This window comes from Lutjanus erythropterus, chromosome 12 (genome assembly GCF_056507025.1).
Source record: "Lutjanus erythropterus isolate fLutEry1 chromosome 12, fLutEry1.hap2, whole genome shotgun sequence".
Lineage (NCBI taxonomy): Eukaryota > Metazoa > Chordata > Actinopteri > Lutjaniformes > Lutjanidae > Lutjanus > Lutjanus erythropterus.
This window is the reverse complement of record NC_139328.1, coordinates 30,590,598-30,615,480: the sequence shown is the minus strand read 5'-3', so window position 1 is coordinate 30,615,480 and position 24,883 is coordinate 30,590,598. Positions and strand designations below refer to the sequence as shown.

General features: G+C 40.4%; 1 protein-coding gene across 1 annotated transcript in view; it reads right to left on the bottom strand.

Annotated features, from left to right (window-relative positions):
* Window positions 1-2,346: 2,346 nt before the first annotated feature.
* rem2 (RAS (RAD and GEM)-like GTP binding 2) overlaps window positions 2,347-24,883 on the bottom strand; it is a 42,946-nt gene continuing 20,409 nt past the window's right edge. Inside the window, exons 4-5 of the mRNA XM_084732321.1 lie at window positions 18,936-19,113; window positions 2,347-3,093 (exon numbers count right to left, since the gene is read on the bottom strand). Of these exons, the coding sequence (XP_084588447.1) occupies window positions 2,765-3,093; window positions 18,936-19,113 (507 nt within the window). The 3' untranslated portion in view covers window positions 2,347-2,764. The remainder of the gene's footprint in view (window positions 3,094-18,935; window positions 19,114-24,883) is intronic.

Here is a 24,883-nt window from a genome sequence, read left to right as displayed (position 1 = left end):
TTCATATTCTCTCCTGATACGATCTATTTTCAACCTGAGATTTTGTTACAGCCACAAAGTGTCGACATGGCATCTTTTTGCTCTTCAGTCCTAAATGGAACAACTGTCCTGAGAGGCCGTCTCACAGTCTGTGTAGAGGACCTGTGAGTCATCTGATGACCTGTCATGCCATCCCTCACCCTAGTAACGGCTGTAATGAGACATTCATTTCATAACGTTGTTAGAAAAAAGGACAAGACACTCATTCAGGATGTCAAAGAAAAATTAATTTATTCTCAGTGGAAAGACGAGAGTGCTTAGTAGACGGTGACAAACGAGTGAGAATATGTCAGTAGTGATGCCGCCACGCTTGATGAGACATCCAAACAACGTTTCCAGAACGTTCTTCTTTTGGGTCACCTGTGTGGCCAGCCCCCACAGAATCCAGTCTCAACACACACACAGATGATAATGCCAGTGGGTAAAAAGAGAAAAAATGGAAACATCAAACAGCCACAGGTAGATTAGGTTTTCTCTTGTTTGTCCTCCTGTGCTTCAAGAACATCTCAGTGTTCTGTGACTCAGCTCCTATTGAAGAAAAGTTCAGTCTGATCATCCCTGCTTATAGCCATTTTGACCTTTCTTCTGTCGATCCACATCCTGCAGTAAAGGGTTCTTTGTGCTGATCGCTCATGCGGCATTCAGCGAGAATATGGCTTAGCGCTGACGTATCCTTGTATAAAAATCACAGATGAACATATGCCATTGGTGGTATCATCAAACACTTCCTCAAGTCGATAAGGGACACAAAAGGTGGATGCAGTGAGAAGATTGTGGCTTAAAAAAATGGGCAGAGAGGGAGCTTCTCTTTTAACAAATAAAGGGTCTTGCCTTCGAGATGGCATTGCTAGAGACACTAGCTAGATTGTGCATTAGCTATTGGCCACTGAGGTCCAGTCAATCCAGTATCACGTAACTGTACAACCTACAGGGTCATGTCTTTGATCGTCTACTCAGCATGCTATAAACCAGGGTTTACAATAGGAATACATGAGATTGCTATCAGTCTCTACATAATCAGTGTGTGCTACTTGGGTTTGTGTTTCTTCGTGACTCCCTTACCCACCCCCTCCTCCCATTTCACCACACGTCCAATTAGCATCTTGATGCGACTCTCTCCACTGTCACTAATTTTCCCACTACAGCTCTCATCAGGTAATCAGTGAGTCAGTGATTCACCCATAATGCTCACCTCCTTATCTGTTTTTCTCTCCAACCAGGCTTCCTCTCTCAAAATCAAATTGATTTCACTGATAGCCAGCAGATAAAAGTTCAGTGCTCTGATCCAGGCTGATTTAGCTTTTTACTCCCACTTTCTTTCTCTTATTTCCTCCCTTGACCCTTGTCTGCTATTGCTAAATTTCTCACCTTCAACTGCTCTAAAGGGCTTTACGCACTGCACTGAGCTCCAGGCTAATGGAGGTGTTAGTGCTAGGCTAAGAGTTTTCACACTGGTACAATCCTGGCATATTCCAAAGTGGGCTAACCCCGAATTTAGCCTAGGGTTGGCTGGCCCTGCTCCGGAACAGGGTTAGCCCTGAGTTTGTAGGGTTTCCCTGGGCTTAACTTAACCCTGGGCTAACAATGTGCATGTGAAAGAGGACTTTTCCCATTATTTCTTAGACCAGGGCTATGGCTAGCCCTGTGTCCTTAAGGGACCCTGCCTAAGTCCCACCCCTTTTTGTTCTGTACTGTTGAACAAGCTTGGTAATCAGCAGAACCTCAGTCAACCTTCTTCTTTGCTGTTTCCTGTATGTAAATTTGCTTGGCTCACCTATGTTGAAAAGGAAATCAAATTTTGTAGATGGTTAAAAGATGTTGCTGGGAGACCTGTAAAAGCATCACATAGTCACATCAAGAAATGCCAGCTAACTAGCTAGCTAGCTAAATTAAATAAATCATTAGCTAGCTAGTTACATCTGATAGCTAATGTTACCAAAATTCCAGCTAAGTACGTATCTAATCTACATCAATCAGTAACTATCTATTTAGCTAGCATCTTTTCAACTTTTGCTAACATTAGCTAACTTCCTGATGTGAATATATGTGATTATAACTTAAGAAACACAGAGGAGGAGAAAGTTGACTGTGGTTCCACTGGGTAACAAGCTTGCACAGCTTTTATTGGAGCACAAGGTAAAAGGGGGGGGGGGTTAGGAAGAGTTGATAGAGTGCTGCAAGGATGACATATTTGCTCTGTGACAAACAAAAGTTTATGATACCTTCATGTTTCGTTCAGGAAGAGGCTTCGCAGATGTAAATGCAATTGCCAGAAGCTAGCGTTTGGTGTGATGACGTTTAAAGTCCACGACAACCACTGCAGTCTCATGTAGCCACTTGTTACCAGCCGCCTTTTTTAAGACTCGCGAAAGCCTCAAAATTTACAAGTGGGACAATAACTAGCTAGTTAGCTAGTGTTTTGCTAACATTAACTAGCTTAAAAAACAGTAGAGGAAAAATTTGGCTTAGGTTCTGCCAGGTACCAAACTTTTGTTGTTGGAGCTCAGAGCAAAAAGGGGCGGGACTTAGGGTCAATTGTCCCACTCACATGACTTTCCTCCATCTCCTTCCAATCCTTACAACTGCTCCTCACTCGTATTTTCTATATTACCCTCTTTTCCTCCTCCATCTTTCACACCTCCCCCACATCCTTCAGTCTGGTGTGTGTATGTACATGTGTGGGAGTGTGTCTCTCTGCCTGTGTGTATGCATGCATGTCTGTGTGTCACAGTGCACTGAGGTCGTGGCAGGAGCGGGACTTCTGGCGGAGGATCTTGCTGCCCCGGTGGCGGCTCATCTCCCGGTAGCGGCCCCGATCCCGGTCCCTGTCTCTGCCATATGAACGTGGTACCAGCCCTGCCAGGAAGCGCTTGGCCCGGCTGGTCAGACTTTCCCTGCGGCCTGACCCGGGGTCGCCGTCGGTCCAGCCGGGGCCCACGCAGTCACCCCTTGCAGTCCGAACTGCGGCCTCCAACAGCTCATTGGTGCCGTGGTCGAGGGAGGCTGAGAGCTCCATGTAGAGGCAGTCGAACATCATGGCGCTGGATTGGGCCTCTGTTGAGAGAGAAGATGATGGTGGATATTTTAAATATTTAAGGCGTTTCACAATGCTTCGGCAAATGACAATTAACGGCAGCAGTTTTAAATTTAAGTACATTACATCATGAAACCAGCAAACCATTAACAGCCTGCTCACGGCCCAGCTGCTGTGTGATGTGTAGCACCATAAGATAATACCTCACTGCTGTTTGGGAGACTCTGTTAGACTCTGAGGTGTTAATTTGTCACTTCTTCAGCGCCAGATTGTGACAAATGAAATCAATCTACAGTATCTCACTTTGTGGGGAAGAGACACTACTCTCTGTTTAGTGCAACTGATTGAAATCTTGTCTGATAGCCCCAACAGTGAAAGAAAGATAGTCATTGAGGGTAAAATGTCTTTTTGTTTTTTTGTGACTTCTTACAATGAAAACTGCTACAAAACAGGCCTGTTTTCACCTGAATAGTGATCAAAATGTACTTATGCAAGCATTAAAGTACTGTTTTGAATCCTTGAGTTTAGCGTCATGGCCATTTATCCTGATTGGATCTGACTGAGAATCCAAGGACCCGAGTGACTTGTTAATCACAACTTAGCCACACCCTAAAGCATATCCTTCTTTATTGTCTATTTACCCGAAATATGACCATAATTTACAAAATAAACATCATACTGTACTGAAGAAAGCTTGAAACTAGTGATTGAGATTATAAACCCATTAGAGAACTGTTTACTAAGGCAATAAACTGTAATTTTGTCATAAGCTTACACACAATCTGACTTCTTTTTGCAACCGGTAGAGTCGCCCCCTGCTGGCCATTAGAAAGAATGCAAGTTTCAGGCACTATTGCATTGGCTTGGAAGCCCTGTCTTCTATTTGCACTGTCAATGCACTTGACCCTGGAAACGTCTTGATCGTTACCTTGTGGCTGGCTGCAGTATAGGTCACAAACCCCACCCCCTCCATGTTAGCCAATAGGACATGGGCCAAACTATAAAAACACATCACATCACATACATTTCGGTGAGTACTATGGTTTCTGTTATTGTATATAGTTCTTATCATGCTGATACATGTTCAAGTATTTATTTTTCTTATATGTTTGGTTTGAATTAGGTATTTGATCCTATAAAAAAGGGGGTTTCAAACCTGATAATTGCTGCTGCGGTATGTTTTGGCCTGATTTTTGTATAGTGGGAGGGAAACATCTTTGTTTTACAATCACTGGTTGAAAGCAACAAAAACTACTTTTTGTCAAACCACAATCTCAAAGGTCAAGAATAGTGCTGTGGATGAAATCATAACTTACCAAGCAAGTCACCATATCCATCTCCACGACAACCATGCAAACTCCATCTCTGGATTTTAATCATGATCTTTTTATCTTTCACAAATATGTGAAAATATGACACTTTTAAAATAAAAGATTGGTTTAAACTGAGTTTCATTCACATTTTATGTGTCCTGCTGCTAAAAGACACTGACCACAGTTTAAAGTTGAAGTCCTTTGTCCTTCGGCAAAGGCAATATTCAGTTAATTTAATGTGAAGAGACAAATGGGAGGAAATTGCAAAAAGTCACAAAGCAAGAAATTATTAAAACTAGCATTTGCAGCAGAGATACTACCAAGTATCCATTTTTCATACCAATTTTTACCTGCTGCTTTAATATTACATTAAATTCTCCTTTTTACAATTTAACTACTTACCCTTTATTGAATTATAATGGTTCTAAAATTTCCATTTGTGGATTTCTTTAGCAGATTTGTCTTATCCACAGATATAAATGAATTCATAGAGGCAGAAAGAGAGATACACTGTGATGGCAGGATGGGATAATATTGCCACTAGCTGAGTTGTTTAAGCTCAAATCTCTTGGCTGCAGCACAAATGGGAAAATGGTGTCTATCTCAATGTGACTCTCCTGGATAAGGACAGGTGACTAAATGTGTTGTTGACAGGGCTCAGTATCTCAGCTGAAAGCGCCTGTTTGTTCCTGGTCAAACAAGCCCGGGTGATAAGGAGAGCTGACAGATACGGATCATTCTGCAGCAAATGGGCTTCATTGTCAGCTCAAATGGCATTTCATTTTCCAACTATACTTGTTTTCATGTTTTCATTTCCACTGCTCCGCTCTGTGTCTAAGAGCTCTGAGGCGTTTATGGTTTATTATTGGTATTCATAAGAACAGTATAAGACTTATACTGCATGAATACAACATGACTGCAAAGTGCTGGCAGCAGGAAGAGGTCGCTGACATAGACGTTCTTTCTGTGTGGGTTTTAGAAAGATGTACCTCCAGTCTGTTTCTATCTAGAAAATGATTTCAAGTACACAAAAATAACCTGTAAGCACTGGTAAGAAAATTCAGATAATCTACATGCAAGTGAATAACTAGAATTACTCTCTGGCAAGTGTACGACTCAGCGTGTGTAGTGAAGACTTTGAAAGAATTTCATAAAACTTACTTTGTGTATTATTTTTTAGCGAAATTGAAGTTGTCACTGTACTGACATGATTCTAGTGAATAATTTATAGTGAGAAACATGCTGTCTTCACTTAGAGACTTACTGCTGTTACAGAGGACTGTTGCTTCAAGTGTTTTTGCAGAACATTATGATGACACAGTGTCAAAACTTTTATGCCTTTACGTTTTACGGCCACAGGGATTATGTTTTCAGGTCATCCTGGTCTTGTGAATGCTTTTATTAAATTCCTTCAAAATTGCAGGACAACATAGTGGTAAGTTCCATAAAAAATTCCTTCAAAGTCTTAACTACATACATTATATGTGTCTCGACAGACATGGATGTAAACTGTATTAACTCTTTTTAACTGGCTGCTAGGGGGTACACGTGATCAACAACTGCTTCAGTTTGAAATTTTGTTTTAGCTTGGGACAACATATGTGGGCGTCATGTTAAAGTTGGCAGAACTTTGCAAATCTTTGCTGGTTGCATCTGGCAGTTGTGGTGGCATTGCAGTATGTGCTTCAGCTGCTGAGTGTACTCCTCTAGTTTACATGGGATCTGATGTGGAAATCTGTGGCAGATTTAAAGAAATTCTCTCAAGGCCTTCCTGAGATATCGCTTTCATGAGAATGGGACAGAACTGAAGTCACAGTGACCTTAAACTTAGGACATACAGACCTATGGGTGGACAGACAACCCGAAAACATGATGGCTGTTGCCACTGTGGAGGACAGATAAGCACTTAAAACTTTTAAATAAGTATCATTCAGGAAAAACAATGTGGCTACTACCCAAAATGTGGCAACAAAATGTTTTGTCCATGAAGTGTCACCATTAGTTCTTATTTTATTATTTTTGTCAGTGAATTAGAAATGGCAAAAGAAGAATTACAGCTATTTTTGAGACAAAGGTGAACATTAGAATAATTATCCAAACTGTCAAATGTAAATTTGTGTTCCGTCTTGCATCAACTTTGACCTACTGTACGGTACTTACTTTGTTTTATGCATAAGAAGTGCAATGGACGATTACTGTGGGTATTTCAGGTATGTTCACATTTATTTTACTTCCAGGTCATATGTTTATGTAAATCATGTCTAAGCAGTTGTTTGTTTGCTTTTTGTCCTTTATTATAAAGAAATGTCAAACTGTGATATCACGACCCCATACCACAAGTAAACATGACTTAAGGTACTACATCGAATTTTCAGAAAATCCTTATTACACTCCATAGGAGCATCCTGGGAATTGGCCAGAACAGGGACGTGACATACAGGAGACTAGGGGTGTAACTTTACTCAAAATTCACAGTTCGGTACAATTTTTAAAACTTTTATTAAATGATCATTCACAAAAATGACAGAGATTTGGAAATATCAAAATATCCAGTATGGGTGGATATGATGATCTAGAGCTTCTAATCACGCATTGTTTATTAGTGGATGGAGATTGTAGTTGCCATGGCAATACATCTGTCAGGACTAAGCACACTCCATCTGATAATGAAGACCATGTGATTCAATTGAAAGCTACAAAACAAAGTAAGCAGTATAATTTACCAAATGCCTCATTAAATCCAGTTAAACCTCTGTTAATATTCTGAGCTGTGGTCATTATAATGTAACCTATTAATCTGTTTCGGTGTGCATGGGTGCATTTACTCCATTTACATTAGACTGAAAGCACCAGTGTTATACAGGTATTACAAAGACAGAAGTAGATTTGATGTGGCTGTGATAATCCAGCTGCACAGCAGCTGTTGACCCACAGCAGTGTCACCTAATAGTGGGTGAGGTAAGAGTGGGAGGAAAAAAAAAAACAAATCCCACACCAGATCAACAGAGCTTATCCTAATACCTATGACAGCTGATTGAATTGAATTGAGTCTTTATGACCTGTTAAAAGAGTGTTTGGGAAATTAAATTGGAGAGAAGAGAGGGAACAAGGAGACCAAAAGAGAGCAGGAGAGGAAAGAAAATGGGGAGAGGAGGAGAGAACGAGAGAGGAGAATAAAGGCGACAAGGAGATGAAACACTGAGGAGAGGAGGAGAGAAAGAAGACTAGGAAGGAAGAGAAAAGAGGACACAAGGGAAGGGGAGGTAAAACAATAAAAGAAGATGAAGAGAGAAGGTTTATAACAGAAGTTACCTCAAGTCTAGACTGTACTCTTTTTAACTGACCCAACAATTCCCACCATGAGCAAGCACTAGGGTGACAGTGGTGAGGAAAAACTTTCTTTTAAGAGGCAGAAAAGTCAAGCACAACCAGACAAGGACGCAAGGAAACAACAATACAGAGCAGAAGAAACGAGCAGGACTGGAAAGGAGGAAACGAGAGGAGACGAGACCGTTTAAACCTGAAACTGCAATTTTGGGCTGTCTCTGATGAAAGATGACCAACATGAAAGCAACGCGGCAAACCCTTTGGCTCTGGCTCCAAAACAGTGGTCCTACGTCACACTGTGACCTTTGTCATGGTCTTGCAACCAAAGATAGCCTAAGATAAAAAATGTCAGAAATTTAGGATAACCATCTCACAATATGACTGCTGCTACAGTCTAACTAACTAACCAACCCACAGGAAAGCACAAACATAAGTTTATCTTTGCTATTTTAGCATATTTAATATACCACAAATACTTGATTCATTAATTGAAATCCCAAGTTGGGATCTTTTCCCCTCCTCCTCCTCCTCCTCCTCCTACACCTTTTCCATAAATACATAAATTAAAAAAACATAAAAACCACTACTGTAAGGGCTTGATTCTTGCTTAGCTTCATTATTTACCGCTCTGGTAGCACAAATGGATGGCGAACGTTGACGACACTGATGCTGATGACATTTTCTTGTATATCAATTGTCACAGCCTACAGTTCACTGGGTGATCATCATATAGTCCACATTAGGGTTGCAAACTGTAAGCTCTTTCCTTACTCAACACTTAACCAATTAATTGATTAATCATGATTATAAAAACTTAACAACAATTTCTTATACCAAAGTATACCAGATGTGGTTTCCCCTTCAGTGAAAGCTTTATTTCCACAGCAACATATTGCATATTCACTGACAGCATTATGAAACGTATAAACAACATAAATTCCTACATATCAAACACATATATCAGATAACACATGGAGTGTATTTATAAAAATAACATCTGCTATATTTCAGACCTTTATTTGATAGTATGATTACATTTTAGGTGATCAATCGAATTCCTAACAACTGGTTAATCAATCAAATACTTATAATCCCAAGTCTACATATGTTAAACTCACATCACATTTACACCTAGTATAGGAACGTGAATGATCTGAACACAATACAAGCCTCCAAATGAGGTCTGGCAGATCTGATCACATGGCATGGCATTTACACGTTGCATTGATATGCGTTTTTCCTCATCTGGATGACATATCTGAATACTGATCACATTTAAATACCAGGTGTTAATGTCGTGTTAATGTCGTAATGTCAGATTTATTAGATCCATGTTGAACAGTGTGACTTGAAGTAAATATCTGTGTAAATCACAAGTTTCATCATGATAAGATATTATATCAATTCTTTGAATGGTGCAATATTTACTGACAAAGCCTGTGACGATACAATTTCCATTTGATTCAATTCAGGGGTCTGAGTTCGATATCAGATGATATCATGTCCATTTAACACATCTAGTTACTTTTATGTCATCGCAAAGTGAGAAATGGTAATTTCAAAATAAAGGCACATCTTCAAGATGACGATGAGATCGATATTTTCACACTTTGCATGGATCATATTGCATCATTGAACATTAGTCAATATATCGATCCACATACACCTAGAAACAAATTTACAAAATTGCTAAATGTCACAGTCTCTATTAGAGAGGAGATGAAACGCATGGAAGAAAACAGAGGAGGAAACAAGAGGAGCCGAGAAGAAATGAGGAGAGGAGATGAGAGGAGGAGTGGGTCACCCAAAGGTCTGTACCTGTGTGCTGCTGCCACAAAGAAAGGGATGGAGAAGGAGACAGACGGAGCGAGAGAGGCATGAGGACAAAGAGGAAGAAACATGAGTCAGAAAAACAGAAGAGGGAGATGCTGAAAGGAGGTGACAAGCAAGATGGCAGATGAAGTGAACAAGCAGGAGAGGAAGGAGACAGGGAGGGACAGACGGGCCGAGACAGACAGAAAGAGTGTCGACTAAGCAAACGGAGGCAGAGTGCATATTAAATCAAAGGCCTGAGGAGCGCACACCACAACACAGTCATATTGAGCCAATGATAAATAAGTTCCCAGTGTGACAGTGAGCGTATCACCGTGTGTGTTAAGGATGAGGAGAGAGCTGTAGCACAAGAGGGGGGAAGGTGAGAGATAGCAGAATAAAAGTGTCACCGTATATGCCATAAATAGACTTTATGACTTCAGCACTCTCAGGCCCTGGCAGGTTCTTTAAGGAGGATGTTAGCCGACAGGCCAGTCAGCTTCCTCTGTCAGGCTCACATATCAGCAGGAGTACATGTGGCCCGTCCACAGAGAACATAAGAACATCCTTGTCAGGCGCCGCGGGAGCAGAGATGGGGCATTTCCATATCACTGACCACATCGCTGCTCCTGGCTTGTTCTTTTCTTTTTTCATGAAGAGAGAATATGCTGAGTATAGGCATCTCTCATTATTCATTCCTCGCCTCCCTCCCTCCCACTATCCACGCGTGTCATTAAGAATACACCGAAGGCGTGACCGAACTCGAGTCGACAGCGATGTGCAGGCACCGATGTGCACAAATTTTACACTTGCTGCCTCTGTTTAACTTGCAAAACAAAGCAAAGCAAACAAGATTTGACCTCAAACTGTGCGTTCTACACTTCCACACTACAAACACAGACACTCGCATACACACATCGCTGTTCTTATGTCCTTATGAGAACCTTCCACTGACTGTGTTCTGTTTCTCATCCTCAACTCTCCCTATTACAAGCCTGAAGTTAACCCCGAATGCATGGCCTAACTTGTCCTAAATCGGTTTTTCAAACTTTTCCTACCATGCACCACCTCAGAAAACATTTAACTCTCCAAGTACCACCTAACTGTTTGCAACATTTGGCACTATAAGGTGCTGTGGACCCTCTGTGGTGCCACGAGCAGTTGGACTTGCTTTATTTTCAACACGGCTGCTACAGCTGCTCGTAGACTATGTAGCTGATATCGAAACAAAATACTGGAAAGATAGAACCCATTTAAAATTACATATTTTACGTTACATTTGTTACATTATGTATTTTCATTGATTTCTTTAATTAATCGATTTATTAAAAGAAAAACAAAAACATTTTCTGACATTCCTCCATGGACCACAAGAGGTGGGCTTGTGTACCACTGGTGCTACATGTAACACAGTTTGAGAATTTAGGTCCAAAATAACTAGCTTCACACTTAAATTGTACCATTAATAAATCCTTAATGTTAATAGAACTCTAATCACAATCTTAAATTCTAAACTTAGTATGACTCCATGTAGGATGAAGCCAAAATACCAAAGGGTTAGAACAATAAAAACAAGACAATTTCTTATAGTATTAATGTTTTTTGAACAATCATTTTTCTAAATATATTTAAAGGTCCAGTAAGATTTAGGGGGATTTATTGGCAAAATAAGGCAGAAATTTAATATAAGCTATATGAGCTGTTTATGTCTACAGAGGCTGTGTGTTATCTTCCACAGATTCTGCCATGTTTGTACAATAGCCCACGACAGAGTTCTTCAGCCAGCATAGTTTCTCCTACACACTTGGAAGGGGAGGGTGAGATGAAGTGTTTGCGATCTGCAAGCTCACCGTTAGATGCAACTATTGTTGCCTTCAAATGGGGTCGTTTTTACCCTGTTCAATGGTCAGGCGTAATGACTGGATAACTGACCTAGCACACACGTTTTTGACGGTGGGGTAAAACAGGAAAGCCACGCAAGCACAGGGAGAACACACCACAGTTCGAATCCAAGTTTAGGCTGTAGACCTTCTGGCTGTGCTGAGGTGAAAATGCTAACTGCTCTATCTAGCGTACATCACTACTGTATGTGTCACAATTATTCTCCCACCAATGTGCATATCACTTAATGCAAAACTTTCAGAACTGTCAAACTAAACGAAGCCCCAGTGATGTTTGAAGCTTTAGTCCTGTTCTTCTTCTGCTTCTCTGACACAACATATTGAAACAGTGTGTTTCACAGGCGTGAAATAAGCTTTGGTGCTTTGGTGCCACCTATCTCTAGTTAATGAAGTTGTTTAGGCTAGCGTGTTAGCAAACCTCTACACACCTGGCACACACAGAGCATTAGCATCCAATTTAAATGATGTTTCTGTCCCTTCCTTATAGCTTCAGCCTGCAACTCCTGAGGAAAATAACCGGGGACTTGTGCTTTCTAGATGACTTCCCAGCTGCTCATTTACTTTGACTCTCTGCTGTTCAGTGATGCTGGTACACTTAGCTATCCTGGCTGCTTTGCTGTGGTTTTATATGGTTTGAGTGAGAACAGCTGGTCTCTATCATACAGCCTATCTGCAGTCGGAAAAATCAAAAGAAAGAGTATCAAATAACTTGCGCAGACAGGGCTGAAAGTAAAAGAGTAAAAAGATTGTGGGTTTCTCAGTGATTTCGGCTCGACTGGCAATCATTTCACACTACAGCAAGTCGATTGACTCAGTGACAACATTCAAAAATGCTTGAAAGCTGAGTCAAATGAAGGCTAACATTATATTCCTATCTGGTTGGATTCATGTAAAGAGTGCTAATTTAGATTTTTATTGTATCTGAAACTGAGTTCACCTCTGGTCGCAGACAATTTCTACTGATTACACATGAGACAATTTACTTTTGAAGGCTCTCAGGACTATTCAGTAGTAGTTTAGAAAGGTAATTTTGTCATTTCTCAACAGCAACTAAAGGGCAAAATATGACTAAATAGGCTGGTCAGGATTGTCTTTCATAAAAGAGCTCTATTTCATATCTCTTTCATACTGGTAGAGAGAGATATGGAGACAGATTCATAAGAGGTAAACATCACCTCACTGATGTATGGAAAAACCAATGCACTGATGTAACACTAGCTGTATAGCCTCCCTTTGTAAAAATATCCTCAGTCTGAATGTCTGAAAGTGCGTCTTTCAAGGACAACAAAACGAGCCCCACACACACAACGTGTTTCACACATCTTTTCACTCCCATTCATACACACACACACACACACACACCATTCTCATACATTCACCCTTCACTCCGTCACTCCTCGTCTTCTCCCCGCCCCTCTTATCACAGCCCTCGCCTTGAAAGCGCCTCGCTGACATCAGGCAGCGAGAAGATGGAGAGAGATGACGCCGTGGGTCTGCCTGCTTGTGCGTTCGCCGTGTCTGTGCACATGCAGGCAGCTGTGCACGTACAAGTGCACGAGTACAAACATACATAAAGATAGTAAGAGCAGCGGTGTCCTGGAAGAGGGAGATAATACAGACAGAGATGTACCATCTGGGGGGAAAAAATAAAACAAAAAAGAGGCACCGAGCATCACAGAGAGATGAAACCTCTCCAGAGGATTAGACTGAGAAGGATAAAGTAATGTTGCAACAGCAGCCTTTATAATATGTCTTTATATTTGATGTATGTGACAAATGTATACTCTGAGCAGGCTAGGATGAGCTACTTTACTACAAATCTATTTGACTGCAAATAATTTGTTACTGTACCTAAGTAGATTTTTCAAGTATCTGTACTTGAGTATTTCTTTTTCTGCCAAGTTTTTACACAAATATCGGTACTTTCTATTCCTTACATTTTCAAAACAAGCCTGTTACGTTAGTTTTAATGCAAAGCAAAACGATGTAACATTACATAACAACGTGAAAATGAGGTAATGAGATGAAAGATACGTAAAAGAAATAAGATAAAAACTGTGTAAAAGACGCAACAAGACAAAAATAAAAGAGGTAACAAGATGAAAAGTATGTAAAAGATGCAACAACACAACAATGGCATAAAAGATAAAAACTATGTAAAAGATGTGAAGCATTTTTCACTAGAAGCCATGATAATGACATGACTGTAAGATTAGCTGGTTTCACTGTGACCATGAGATGTGCATGGTAGTATATTGTTCTTTATTTTAAACTGTAATCCTGCTAATAATACCCATCTTTACTAAATGCATCTGAAATCTCATTACTTTTTCCTCTAACTCTAATGGAATACAGTTTAAATCTGTTTTAAAAAAAATCCTAATTATGTAATCCTGTTCCATGTAATCCATTATTTCCCAAGCCTGACTGTGAGTATGAAATTGTGGAGATGACCGTGAAGTTCTGAGTTTATACGGCATATAAATTGTGGATACAAGTTCAAGTCAAGGTCAAACGTTGCTGTCAGTCTTTCTCCCTTTCAGCTACAGTCGCTCTGCACCCACTTCTCATTTGAAACATTCATGAAATTCACACAATGGGACGGCCTGCCAGCGCTACATAAAAATTCAGTCACAAAGTCCGGCAGAATTATAACCTGCCTGTGGTCTGATCTCTGTCCAGTGGATTTTCAAGCATCACTAAATTGATTCAGTGCCGCACTGTGCCTTTCTTCTTCTTCAGTGAATTTGTTTTGCCAGGGACCCTGCTACAGTGCGGCACGCCAAAATATAAAAAGGTCTGTAAAGCAACAGTGATATTCACCAGAGTGAAGTGAGCTCTCAGATTCGCAGGATTTATTGATTCTGCGTCGTGATTTTTGTTACATCAAACAACACTTACGTGTGCCAATAAAAATATCCATCTCCATGGACTTCTTCGTGTTTCATTTCTTATCACATTAAGTCGCAGTGGTTGAAATTTCTTGATAATGATCAACCAACAAATGCACCTCTCACAAAAACAAATCTTGCACACATGTATCTAAATTAAATATGAATGTAAAACACAAAATAATCACCTGCATTAAGTATTCATCCCCATCAATATTTAATAGGAGCAACTTTGGCAGCAGCAACTGCCTTGAGTCTGCTGAATGTGGACCAGCTTGTGTCTGCATTGCTCCACTCTTTTGTTTGTACCCATTTATGATAATGAGACATTCAATAATCTCATGGTGTGTTTGTTTGGAATGCATTTTTGTCTTCAGGGCGTAACTTTTACTTTAAAATCTGCAGTTTACCCTTCAAGATACAGGTGTGTGTAAACATGCAATATGTACGTTCCTTTACTAGGGCGCTCTCTCACATGAAGACATGTAGTTTGATGACATCGTAACTTAGCGTGAGGTCATGGAAGTTGTTTTCTTCACTTTTAAACAACCACCATAAGTGATGAAAATCTATCTGACATGATTCAGGCGAAATCATGTTCATGGACAAGATAATATTAAAGTTTTATTCATGTTCCGTTTAGTCACATTCGGCAAATTCCTTCCTCACCCATCCCAACCATATCTGGCACATCCCATGATTTCCTGGAAGTTCTATCAGCTAGCAACTAGCTAGCAATTGCTAGTTGGAAACATACCATTAAGTTGAATATATTCAAGATTCTCTGTGTTTGAACATTGTTGGAAACATTTGTAATAATGTATGTACAAAACTTAAAAATATATGTAACATATAACTTATGTTTTTAATGTAGAAAGCAAATTATTGTTTTAACCTGAAATTACACACCTCATTTATCACCATGAAAACTAAATGACTTATGACTGTTATAGTTACCCTACATGCATAAAGCTGCAGCTGAAACACCGCTAAATGCTAAATGTCAGCAAGCTAACATGCTGACATTTAGCACTGACATTTACTCGCTAGTTTAGTCAGTTAGCTTGCTAACACTTGCTGATTTGTACAAAATACAGCCAAGGATGATGGAAATGTGATTTTGTGATTACTTGGTCATAAACCAAGTCAAATGAACATTTTGATCTGATGGTGGTGCTAGATGTAAAGTCAGGGGATCAACTCATCCTGTTAGATCAAATTTTAAGGCAATCCCTCAAACATTTGAACAATCAACTGACTGACCAACATTACCATCCCTGCAGTCCAGCAGCTAGCCTGGCTAAAAATACTGTCATGTTTGTTTGTTTCCTGTTGGGACGGCTAAAGTTTGATTTACTATTTGTTTTTTTAAGTATAGGAGTGAAATGTTGGCAATTTCACTTTCTTGTGTTCCAACCATAAATGTCTTCACAAAGAGTTTGAACTAACATAATAAATTAATTTGTGTTTGATATTTATGCCAAATTTTGGTCAGTTTGTATTTTTTTTCTCCTCTTACTTTAAAGAGTCTTTCTGTGAATCACTGAAAGACACCCCAATTACACTCAATGTGATTCAGTGTGGTAAAACAATAAAACAAAGGCACGTCTATAGCTTTTATAGACAGAGTGAATTTCCACCCCTTTACAACAATAACAGATGATAGAATTTTCTTCCCATAAGGAGTTTACCAACAGAGCTTTTATCCCTGGATATTGTAAACAGTGAACAAATTGATTTTTCTGATCAAAGATAGATCCCCCCAGAGCCTTTCTAATGGAGACGATGTCGGCTTGGAGGAAGATTAATAGTGAAATACCACGGCAGAGGGATAGACGAGGCGAGACACAGAAAGACAGAAAAGACAGAGGGCGAGGAGAATGTATAGATAGAGTAACTGCACAAGGCAGACTGCAAATGATCTCTAGCGGAAAATATGTGTGAGTGTGCCTATTAACTACACATTTGCATTTTGGTTATTTAGGCACTCTTAACCATAATAAGAAAATCAGACAAAAGCATCAAAATCTGCCAGATAACTTTAATTATAAGATGTTTCCACTTCAGATATTCTATTTGGAAAGCTGCTTGTAAGACAATTAAAACAAGCAAAAAAGAAAGTCTATTTCTTTTGTTTCTTTTCTTGCATCGCTCGCCCAGCAGCCTGGCATTTATTCATCTTTGCTTGTGCCTGGGCAGAGGCAAAGTGATCGTTTGCCAAGCCCAACAGCCCAACCCCCCTCAGTTACTTTTGCTATGTCTGTCAAGCTTTCTGCACTCACACGGCACATACAGTATGCAATTTATAATGATAATGGTGGCAGCTTTATCACTAGAAATTTCTGTAACAATGGGTCTAGCCAGCTAATTAAGCTAACATGAACTGCATGGCTTGGTTAAAAACTCGGCACCGTGCCATTGTTCCTTTATTCTGAAATCCCAGTAGTCTGACAAATGTCCCATTGGGCCGAAAGCCTTTTCATCTGACAGCCAGTTAACCTGAAAACAAACACCCACTGCTTTGAAGGCCCATTGCTCTGAAAATACACACTCTCCCTGCTGTAACACACTAACTCTAACCCTAACAACTGCAGCAAGAGTGTGTGTTGGGCCTTCGGCGCAATGGCCGTTTGTTTTTGGGTTAATGGGCTATCAGACAAATAACCTTTCAGTCCAATGGGACATATTTCAAACTGTTGGGGTTTCTGAATAATGGGCTGTCAGAACAATGGGCAGCCCCCCAAAAGCTCAGTCTTCAGCTGACTATTTAATGTTTCCAACTGACTCGTTTTAAAATAGGTCGCTAAGGCGAAACCAGAACTCTAAAATCCTTTTTGGAAGTACGAAAATCTCATTTCATATGCCACTAACATCTGCAACAAAGCTAATAAAAAAAACAGCAGTGAAGCATTTAACTGCATCTAGTGTGCTTCACTTCATATCTATAAAAATGGCAGTTTTTTGACAAATATTTCCATTTTCCAGCTGCCTTTGGTGAACACAATTTCCCATAAATCCTAGATGTTCACGGGCTAAAATTCAAGGCAAGACAAACGAGGCGATCTGAGCTAGTTGGGGCCATAGTTAGCTAAGACATACAGTAACATACCACAGTAATTACTACTTAATTACTTAATTAGTGAGTTTTATTGACGCGGACAAACCAAGGTATATTGAAGTGAGTATAGCATTCGGCTTTACTTACAAAGCTGGTGGATTAGATGCTAGCTTGGACAAGACAGTATATGCACTTAACAGCTACACAATATTGACAATTATAGGGCTGCTGGAGTGCACCAAACAACGCTCCACCACTCTTTTTCTCTCACATAATCTGTTTTTTTTTTTTTTTTAAGCGTATGGCCCTGATCAGACAGAGTGCCGTTTTTGCAGTGAGAGGCGTCTTTTTCCTGATGTCTTGATGAGAAAAGCTGATGCAGACTCGAAGTAGCAGCAGAGACAGACAGAAAGAGCGAGTGAACACTTGTGGGTACTGACTGCTGCGTCATATTGTTGTTGTATGTAAACTTGCCACCTTAGGAACCGTGATCACATTACCTGAATCAAACCACAATTTTAGCGTGCGCATGGATGCTTGTGTGCGTCATAGATGCGCTCTACTAATACTGGACTAAATTATTACAATGTCACCAGTGATGATCCATATAAAAGACATGAGATTAAATAAACACTATTGCAACGTAGAGCTACTTAGTATAGTAAGTATTATAAGGAAATGTTCTAAAATAACCCTGCTGCTTGGGCAAGCAAGACAGACTTCAAATTGATGCATTACTGTTTATTTTTTCAACCAATATGTTTTATTTCTAATGTTCTTTCAGGAGGACTAACCAATATGTTTGGCGAAACCCATGAAAAACAGGCAGTTATTCTGGCTGAGCATCAGCAGGACAAGGCTGCTAAAATAGAATCCAGGACTAATTTCCACACAATACAGAAAGAACTGCACAGTAGACAGGGCCTTTTTTTAACATAGCCTGTAACCCCACAAAATGTAGCTACCCTTAGCCTTGGAAGTAGACTCAACGGATGCACGCTGCAGCTATAAGCCTGCCGTTGCCCGCCAGTTTCATGTGGCATCCACTATCTGCATGATGCCGTTTTCAAAATCCTCATCACTAAAGGAAAAAAAACAACCTCTTACCTACTGTAGCAACCTAAATGCGAAATACCGCCTGGGTTGCTAATGGTAAGAATGTAATCAAGTTAGCAGCAGACAGTTGTGATTGTTTTTAAGACATCCCGTCCCTTATAGTGCTGACATAGCACTGTGGAGACCTTGGATATAACACTGTTATTCTGACTAGCTAATGTTCACATAGCACATGAACACATTGCATGATCCATTCTGTGCATTTTTGCTTGTATTCTCATTTTGAAAAGACTAAAATACAGGCTATGCCACCCTCCATACTCTTAATGTACTTACTATATTCACATGTGCACTGCCTCAGCATGCAGAAAAATCCATAGTTTGACAGGCCTGCCATGCCTAGTTATGGTTGCTAAGCTATGATTGGACAGTCGCTGTTAGGCAGGAGGGGGGTGGGGGGGTTCAGCAAACTGCTAATTAACCCTGTGCCTGCACTCTACCTACCCTCTGAGCTGATTTCACGGGAGCGGACAAGGTCGCTCTTGTTGCCCACCAGGATGATTGGTGTGTGCGGCTGGGACTCCCTGAGGAGGAGGCGGAGCTGGGCGGTGCGGTGGAAACTTCGCCTGTCAGTCACTGAGAAGACCAAGATGCACACATCACACTGCAGAGTGGACAGGTCCTGGGGACACAAACACAGACACACACATTAATAAAACATCACCTCAGTGGGGCAGTTCGGCGCTGAATACATAAAGGACAGATCCAATGACAGCTGAAGAGGTGTGGAGTGTCAGGTAGCCACGACACGTTACACAAGATCCTTTAGGCCAGACACCATCTACAAAGTGACAATTTGTATTTGGACAGCATATTTAAACTCCCTTAAGTCCTTGTTCTGTTGTGCTGGAGCTTATTCATTCAAAGGACATCAGTGCCAATGCCAGGCAGGCAGCGGCACTCAACTTTTTATCACTGTCCTGCGAGAGGACGTAGAGGGGACTTTGCTGAACTTGACTCTATGCATGTCACGCTTCACTTTGAATCTGATGACCCTTTTAGCAGTGACCACCAAACATCCCATCGGAGCTTCCTGTCACAGAGGCTCAATTAGCCCAAGTGGCTCCGTCTAGCAGGAACAGCAGCTTGGAACTGCCTGGGACCATCTTTGTCCTCTATCTGATTCTGTCAGCCACGTTTACACGGGACTGAAGGTGGGGGTAAAATGGGTCACGGCAAGGGTCTCCTGGCTGCAGCTTCAATGAAGTCACATCTAAAGTGCATTCATGCCCAAATCCCTCCCAGCTCATCATCTGCTGACCTAATTACTGTATTAATCACAGTCAGCAATTAATACTATCTTCAGTATTGTTTGTACCAGTTTGCTAATTTGATGAGTGATATTAGATGCAGGGACTTGGTGAATTGAACTCCCCGTGGTTGTGAACTGCAGAGTAAAACGCAATCCCATTTTGGATTTAAGCCTGAAGCCTGTGGTCATGTGGATTAGGTATGCACCATTGTGTCACACAAGATTGCAGCCTTTAAGATGATTCACTGTCTTTGTTGAGAATAAGACAAAACACCAGCCTTTCACCATGTGGTTCCTTGTATTCCCCTAACAGCTGTTGTAACAGCTTATTAATGATTTATTACATATTTACAACCTGATTAATAACTCATCTATGAACCATTCATAAATAATTTATGAGGGTATTCTTATTGTAAAGTGGTACCAATGGCAGAATATGGCAGAAATGGGCTATGATATTCAAAAGTGTATAATTTTCATTTTTCATTATTGTATTATATTGCATTACCTTAGAATAACCCATTTATATCTACAGTGGGTGCAGGTCCTCCTCTATGGAGGCCACCATATTGCACTGCCATGATTCTACAGCAATCTAGAATTTAAAATGTAATCCAGTATTAACTTTAAACTTACACTTGAGGAGGTTAAACCTTTGAAATGATTGCCTTTTTGAGATGGATTGAGTAAAATAATAAAGTTCCTCGAAGAAAGTTAAGGGACAGACACAACTCAATCGAATTTTATCATGCTTCTTAATTTCTCTCAAGATATCCATTCAGCATGGGAACTGGAGCTGAACAGGAAGATTGGACCAACTGTCAAACTTGGCAATGAAAGATGTACCGCGGATGCTCCAACTCCTCGTGGCGGCCCTGAGATTCATTTTTTTTTATATATATTTACTAGGTCCAACAACACTTAAATTTTTTTTTCATTTCTTTATTTATTTTAATTTGGGTAAGCAAGCATCTCTGTACTGATTAAATATTTTAATTGTGCAACAGAGCTTTGCTTAATCTTTGCTTAATTATCCCCACCAGGCATGTGTGCATGTGTGTGTGTGTGTGTGTGTGTGTGTGTGTGTGTGCGCGAATGATCAGTGGACGTGAAGCTTGTCCGCAGCTAATCTCGAATACTACTGGACTGATCAACCAAATTTTTTGGGGTACATATCCATTACTGAATGCTGAAGGACCTCTGTGATTCACAGTTTTTGAAAAACCTTGAAAAACTTTTTTTCAATGCCTCTACTTCAGTGGCAGCCATGTCCAGTGGCATAATACATATTTTCAAACCATCCCATTCTTGTGAACTTGATATCTCCAAGGATGCCTTGAAGGAATTTCTTCAAACTTGCAGCAAATATTCACTTCGACTTAAAGATGAAGTGACTAGATTTTGCTCGGAGGTCAATGGTTACCTCACTAAACAAATTTGTGGCCATAACTAAAGAATTCATATATATAATAATGGGAAAAAAATCACAATATCTAACAGGATAAAATGATGATGCAGTAATTCCATTTTTTGGGGGGGCTTCTCTCTTTTGACAAACAATGACAGCTTACTTTTCACTTGCCTTAACCGTCCACTAGGAGCCACCAGTGATCAACAGCTGCTTCAGGTTGAAATCTTGTTTCAGGTTGGATCATGTTAGTGTTAGTGAAACTGAAATATGTGCTGGTTACATCTGGCAGTGTCACTGCAGTAGGTGCTTCACCATCTGTTGCCTGGTGGGGATCTGCACTCTACTGAGTGACCTCTTCTAGTTTGCTAACGCGGATTTACTCATTTAGTTTTACTAATTTAGTACTAATCGTAGGTTAAATTAATCGTTGTTGCTGCGGCCCAGGATTGGATTCAACAACGTTACTCCAGACCTGTGATGTTGAAGATGTTAAAAAAAGGACATTTTATTCCAAGTTTAAGAAGCACAATCAATACAAACTATTTTTCTTCCAAAGACAGAAACCTGAGACTCCACAGTCCTATGCCAGTCCCATGAAATACAGACCCAACACAGAATGAAAGACACACAGGAATAAGTATTACCACTGTGTCAACAAAGTATTTCTGTTCACTGTCTGTGAAGCAACACCAGAAAATACAGCGTATATTACAGTCTTGACCTCAGACGGTTTTTACTTGACTGAACTGTAGTCAGCCTCAGAGGGAATTGGTAAAATTTTATTAGAAGGCTGGTTTAAGCTTGAATCTATAACCTTCCATTGTGTTATTTTGAAACCCTGCAAAATTCTGACCCACAGGACAGCAAACACAATCAAATTTTATTTGAAGTGGAAATAGGACTCTGACTAAATCAATATGAAAACATGTTATTCCCTGTAGATAACCCAATCTGCCCGCTAGCTTTGGACTGCTCGTCTATGTGTGTGTTTGTGTGTATTAGTGTGTGTGTGAGCACGTGGATGCCCTTGCCCTACATCCACAGTGCCGAAGGTAACTTCCTGCCCTGCGGAGAGTTTCAGACGCCTGAAAAATTCACATTGTTTCACGCGGCCAAGTAGTATCGGATCAGACCCCGGAGCAGGAAATTCACGGGGAGCCCCTTGGCAGTCTGTCTGTTTGACGGAGCGCAGGAGAAGACAGGGAGCGGAGGGAGGAGGAGGAGGGGAGGGAGGCATTGGCGTGTAAGGCGGCTCCGCCACCTGTCACTGTCTGATTTAGGGATGAGGAGGAAGAATGGAAACAACGAGACAGAGAGAGAGAGAGAGACAGAGAGAGAGAGAGAGAGAGAGAAACAGACTCTCTCAGACTAATCTTTGCAGGCAAAGGAGTACAAACAGTGAGTGGACATCGATTAAGAGTGTGATAGAGCGCGTCTGGAGGAAAACTGTGACCAGTAAATACACCTCTCTGTCAAACTGAGCCAGAGCAACACAGGACAGTGCCAACTCCCTCCCTCTTTCTTTCTCTAGATTAAGCAGCTCCTCTCTGTCCACAGAGAGCAGGCCATCTGTCAATACCTACTCCCCCCATACACACACACACACACACACACACACACACACACACACACACACACACACACACACACACACACACACACACACATTCACTTGGACTAACACACTAACACTAAACTAAAGCCAAGCCCACAGGCAGTAATATTCAAATAATATGCAAATACACACAGATCAACAAGCATTCAACAAAATATGAATTAAATCATCCTAATAACAAAGACCTCTTCTGGCCAACCATTATGGCTGCAACTAATTATTATTTTTATTATGGATTCATCTGTTGATCATTTTATCCATTAATCAATTTGTTCTGTGATCCAGAAAATGGTGAGAAACGTTAATCCCGATGTCCTCAAATGTCTGTTATGTCCACAACTCAAAAGGTATTCAGTTTATTGTCATAGAGGATGAAAGAAACAAGAAAATACTCACACTTCAGAAGCTAAAATCAGACAATTTGGACATTTTTCCTGAAAAAAAATACCCCAAACTAATAACTGATTATTAAAATAGCTGGTGATTAATTTAATATTCTACTTATAATAAATTAATTGTTGCAGCTCCGTGTGTTTTAAGTTTGGGTTTTGGGTTAACCAAAAGTAATCACTGCAGCTCTAGTTTAGTCTAACAAAAATTTTGTCAATTTTTTCATTTCCCAGAGCCGAAAGTGCTCTGTGCCAGTCCACATTTTGCATGCTATGCAAACATCCTACCAAAACAGGAAGAGAAAACTTTTTATAACCAATCAAACTGCACGAGCAATGGTTCGCTTCTGTGATTGGTTCGAATGGTGTTCACATCAGAAATGAACCGCTCCTGAGTTCACTGGACAGCAGTCCGGGACCGCCCCTTCAAGGCGCCCAGAGAGTGGTTGTTTGTTCTGCACAAAGGTTCAAGTGTGGCGTTCAGTTTGGTTCAGCCGGACAAAACAAAGCTGGTGTGAACACCCCCCTAAACTAATCATAAACAATACTGTTTTTTTTCCTAAAGTTTAAATTTGATTGTTACACATCTAACAGCGAATATTTCTTGTTGTGGAAAATACTTCAGATTTGAAATCTCATTTCCAGGGGCTTAAGTGCTTGAGCATGCGGCCTGTTTCAGCACAGAAAGAGAAATTGACTGACCTGCACAGAGCCCTGACTTTAACCCCCAACATCTTTTGGATCATCAGTCACATCAGTGCTGAAACTCACTAAATACTCTTGTGGCTGAACAGGCAAATATCATGGCAGTTCCTGAAATAGTCACGCAATGTAATTGATTAGTGTATATGGTCACAAATGATGAGACCAGAGTTCAGTTCTCCTGGTAGACCAATAGTCAGTGTGGATTGTTTTAAGGAACCTAAACCATGACCTTTTCCTAAACCTAACCAAGTAGTTTTAGTGCCTAAACCTACCTTAGACCTTTATTTTGAAAGTGTAACCAGACCTTTATTATTGTTAACTTGACCACAGAATGATAATGATGGTGGATTATACATTACGTTAAATGTCGTGCTGAGATTCACAAAAAAAAAAGGGTGGGAATGGGAGCAAATCCTAAAAATCAGGTTCCAAAATCAAATGGAAAGTCTTCCCAGAGGAGTGGAGCTGCAGAATACCTCTCATAGTCATGAAATATGTTTAATAATCGTATATGGTTGTAAGGTTCAGGTGTCCATACGGTGCTCTAATACTGCAGTATTTATGAACACAGTTTTAGATTTTCTAAATACTGATGTTGAGCTCCTCGTATAATGACACCTGATTTGTATTCAAAGCTACACTGATAATCCTGGCTCTATATTGGAATTATGAATAAATTATAGCCTTATTTTTGGTGGGAGATTGTTGCTTTGGGCTACATCCTATGCTGACTCTGCCAAATACCTCATGCTGGTGTCCATTATTTTATCACTATCTAGTTTCATAAAACACCTCACTCGTGCTGAATTTCTGAGGCCATAAACACAACATAAAAACATAATGTAAACAATATAATATGCCAGGCGGATATATAGGTTGAGCTCTTCCTCCCACTCTGCTGCAGCTTCTCCCTCTGTTTAAACACACTGAGTGAGTCCAGTGGGGCAATCACTCAGGCCTTCAAACAGCGTGATAAATAAAATAGGAGGCTCATTCAGACAGGCCTATCTGCTCCCCCAA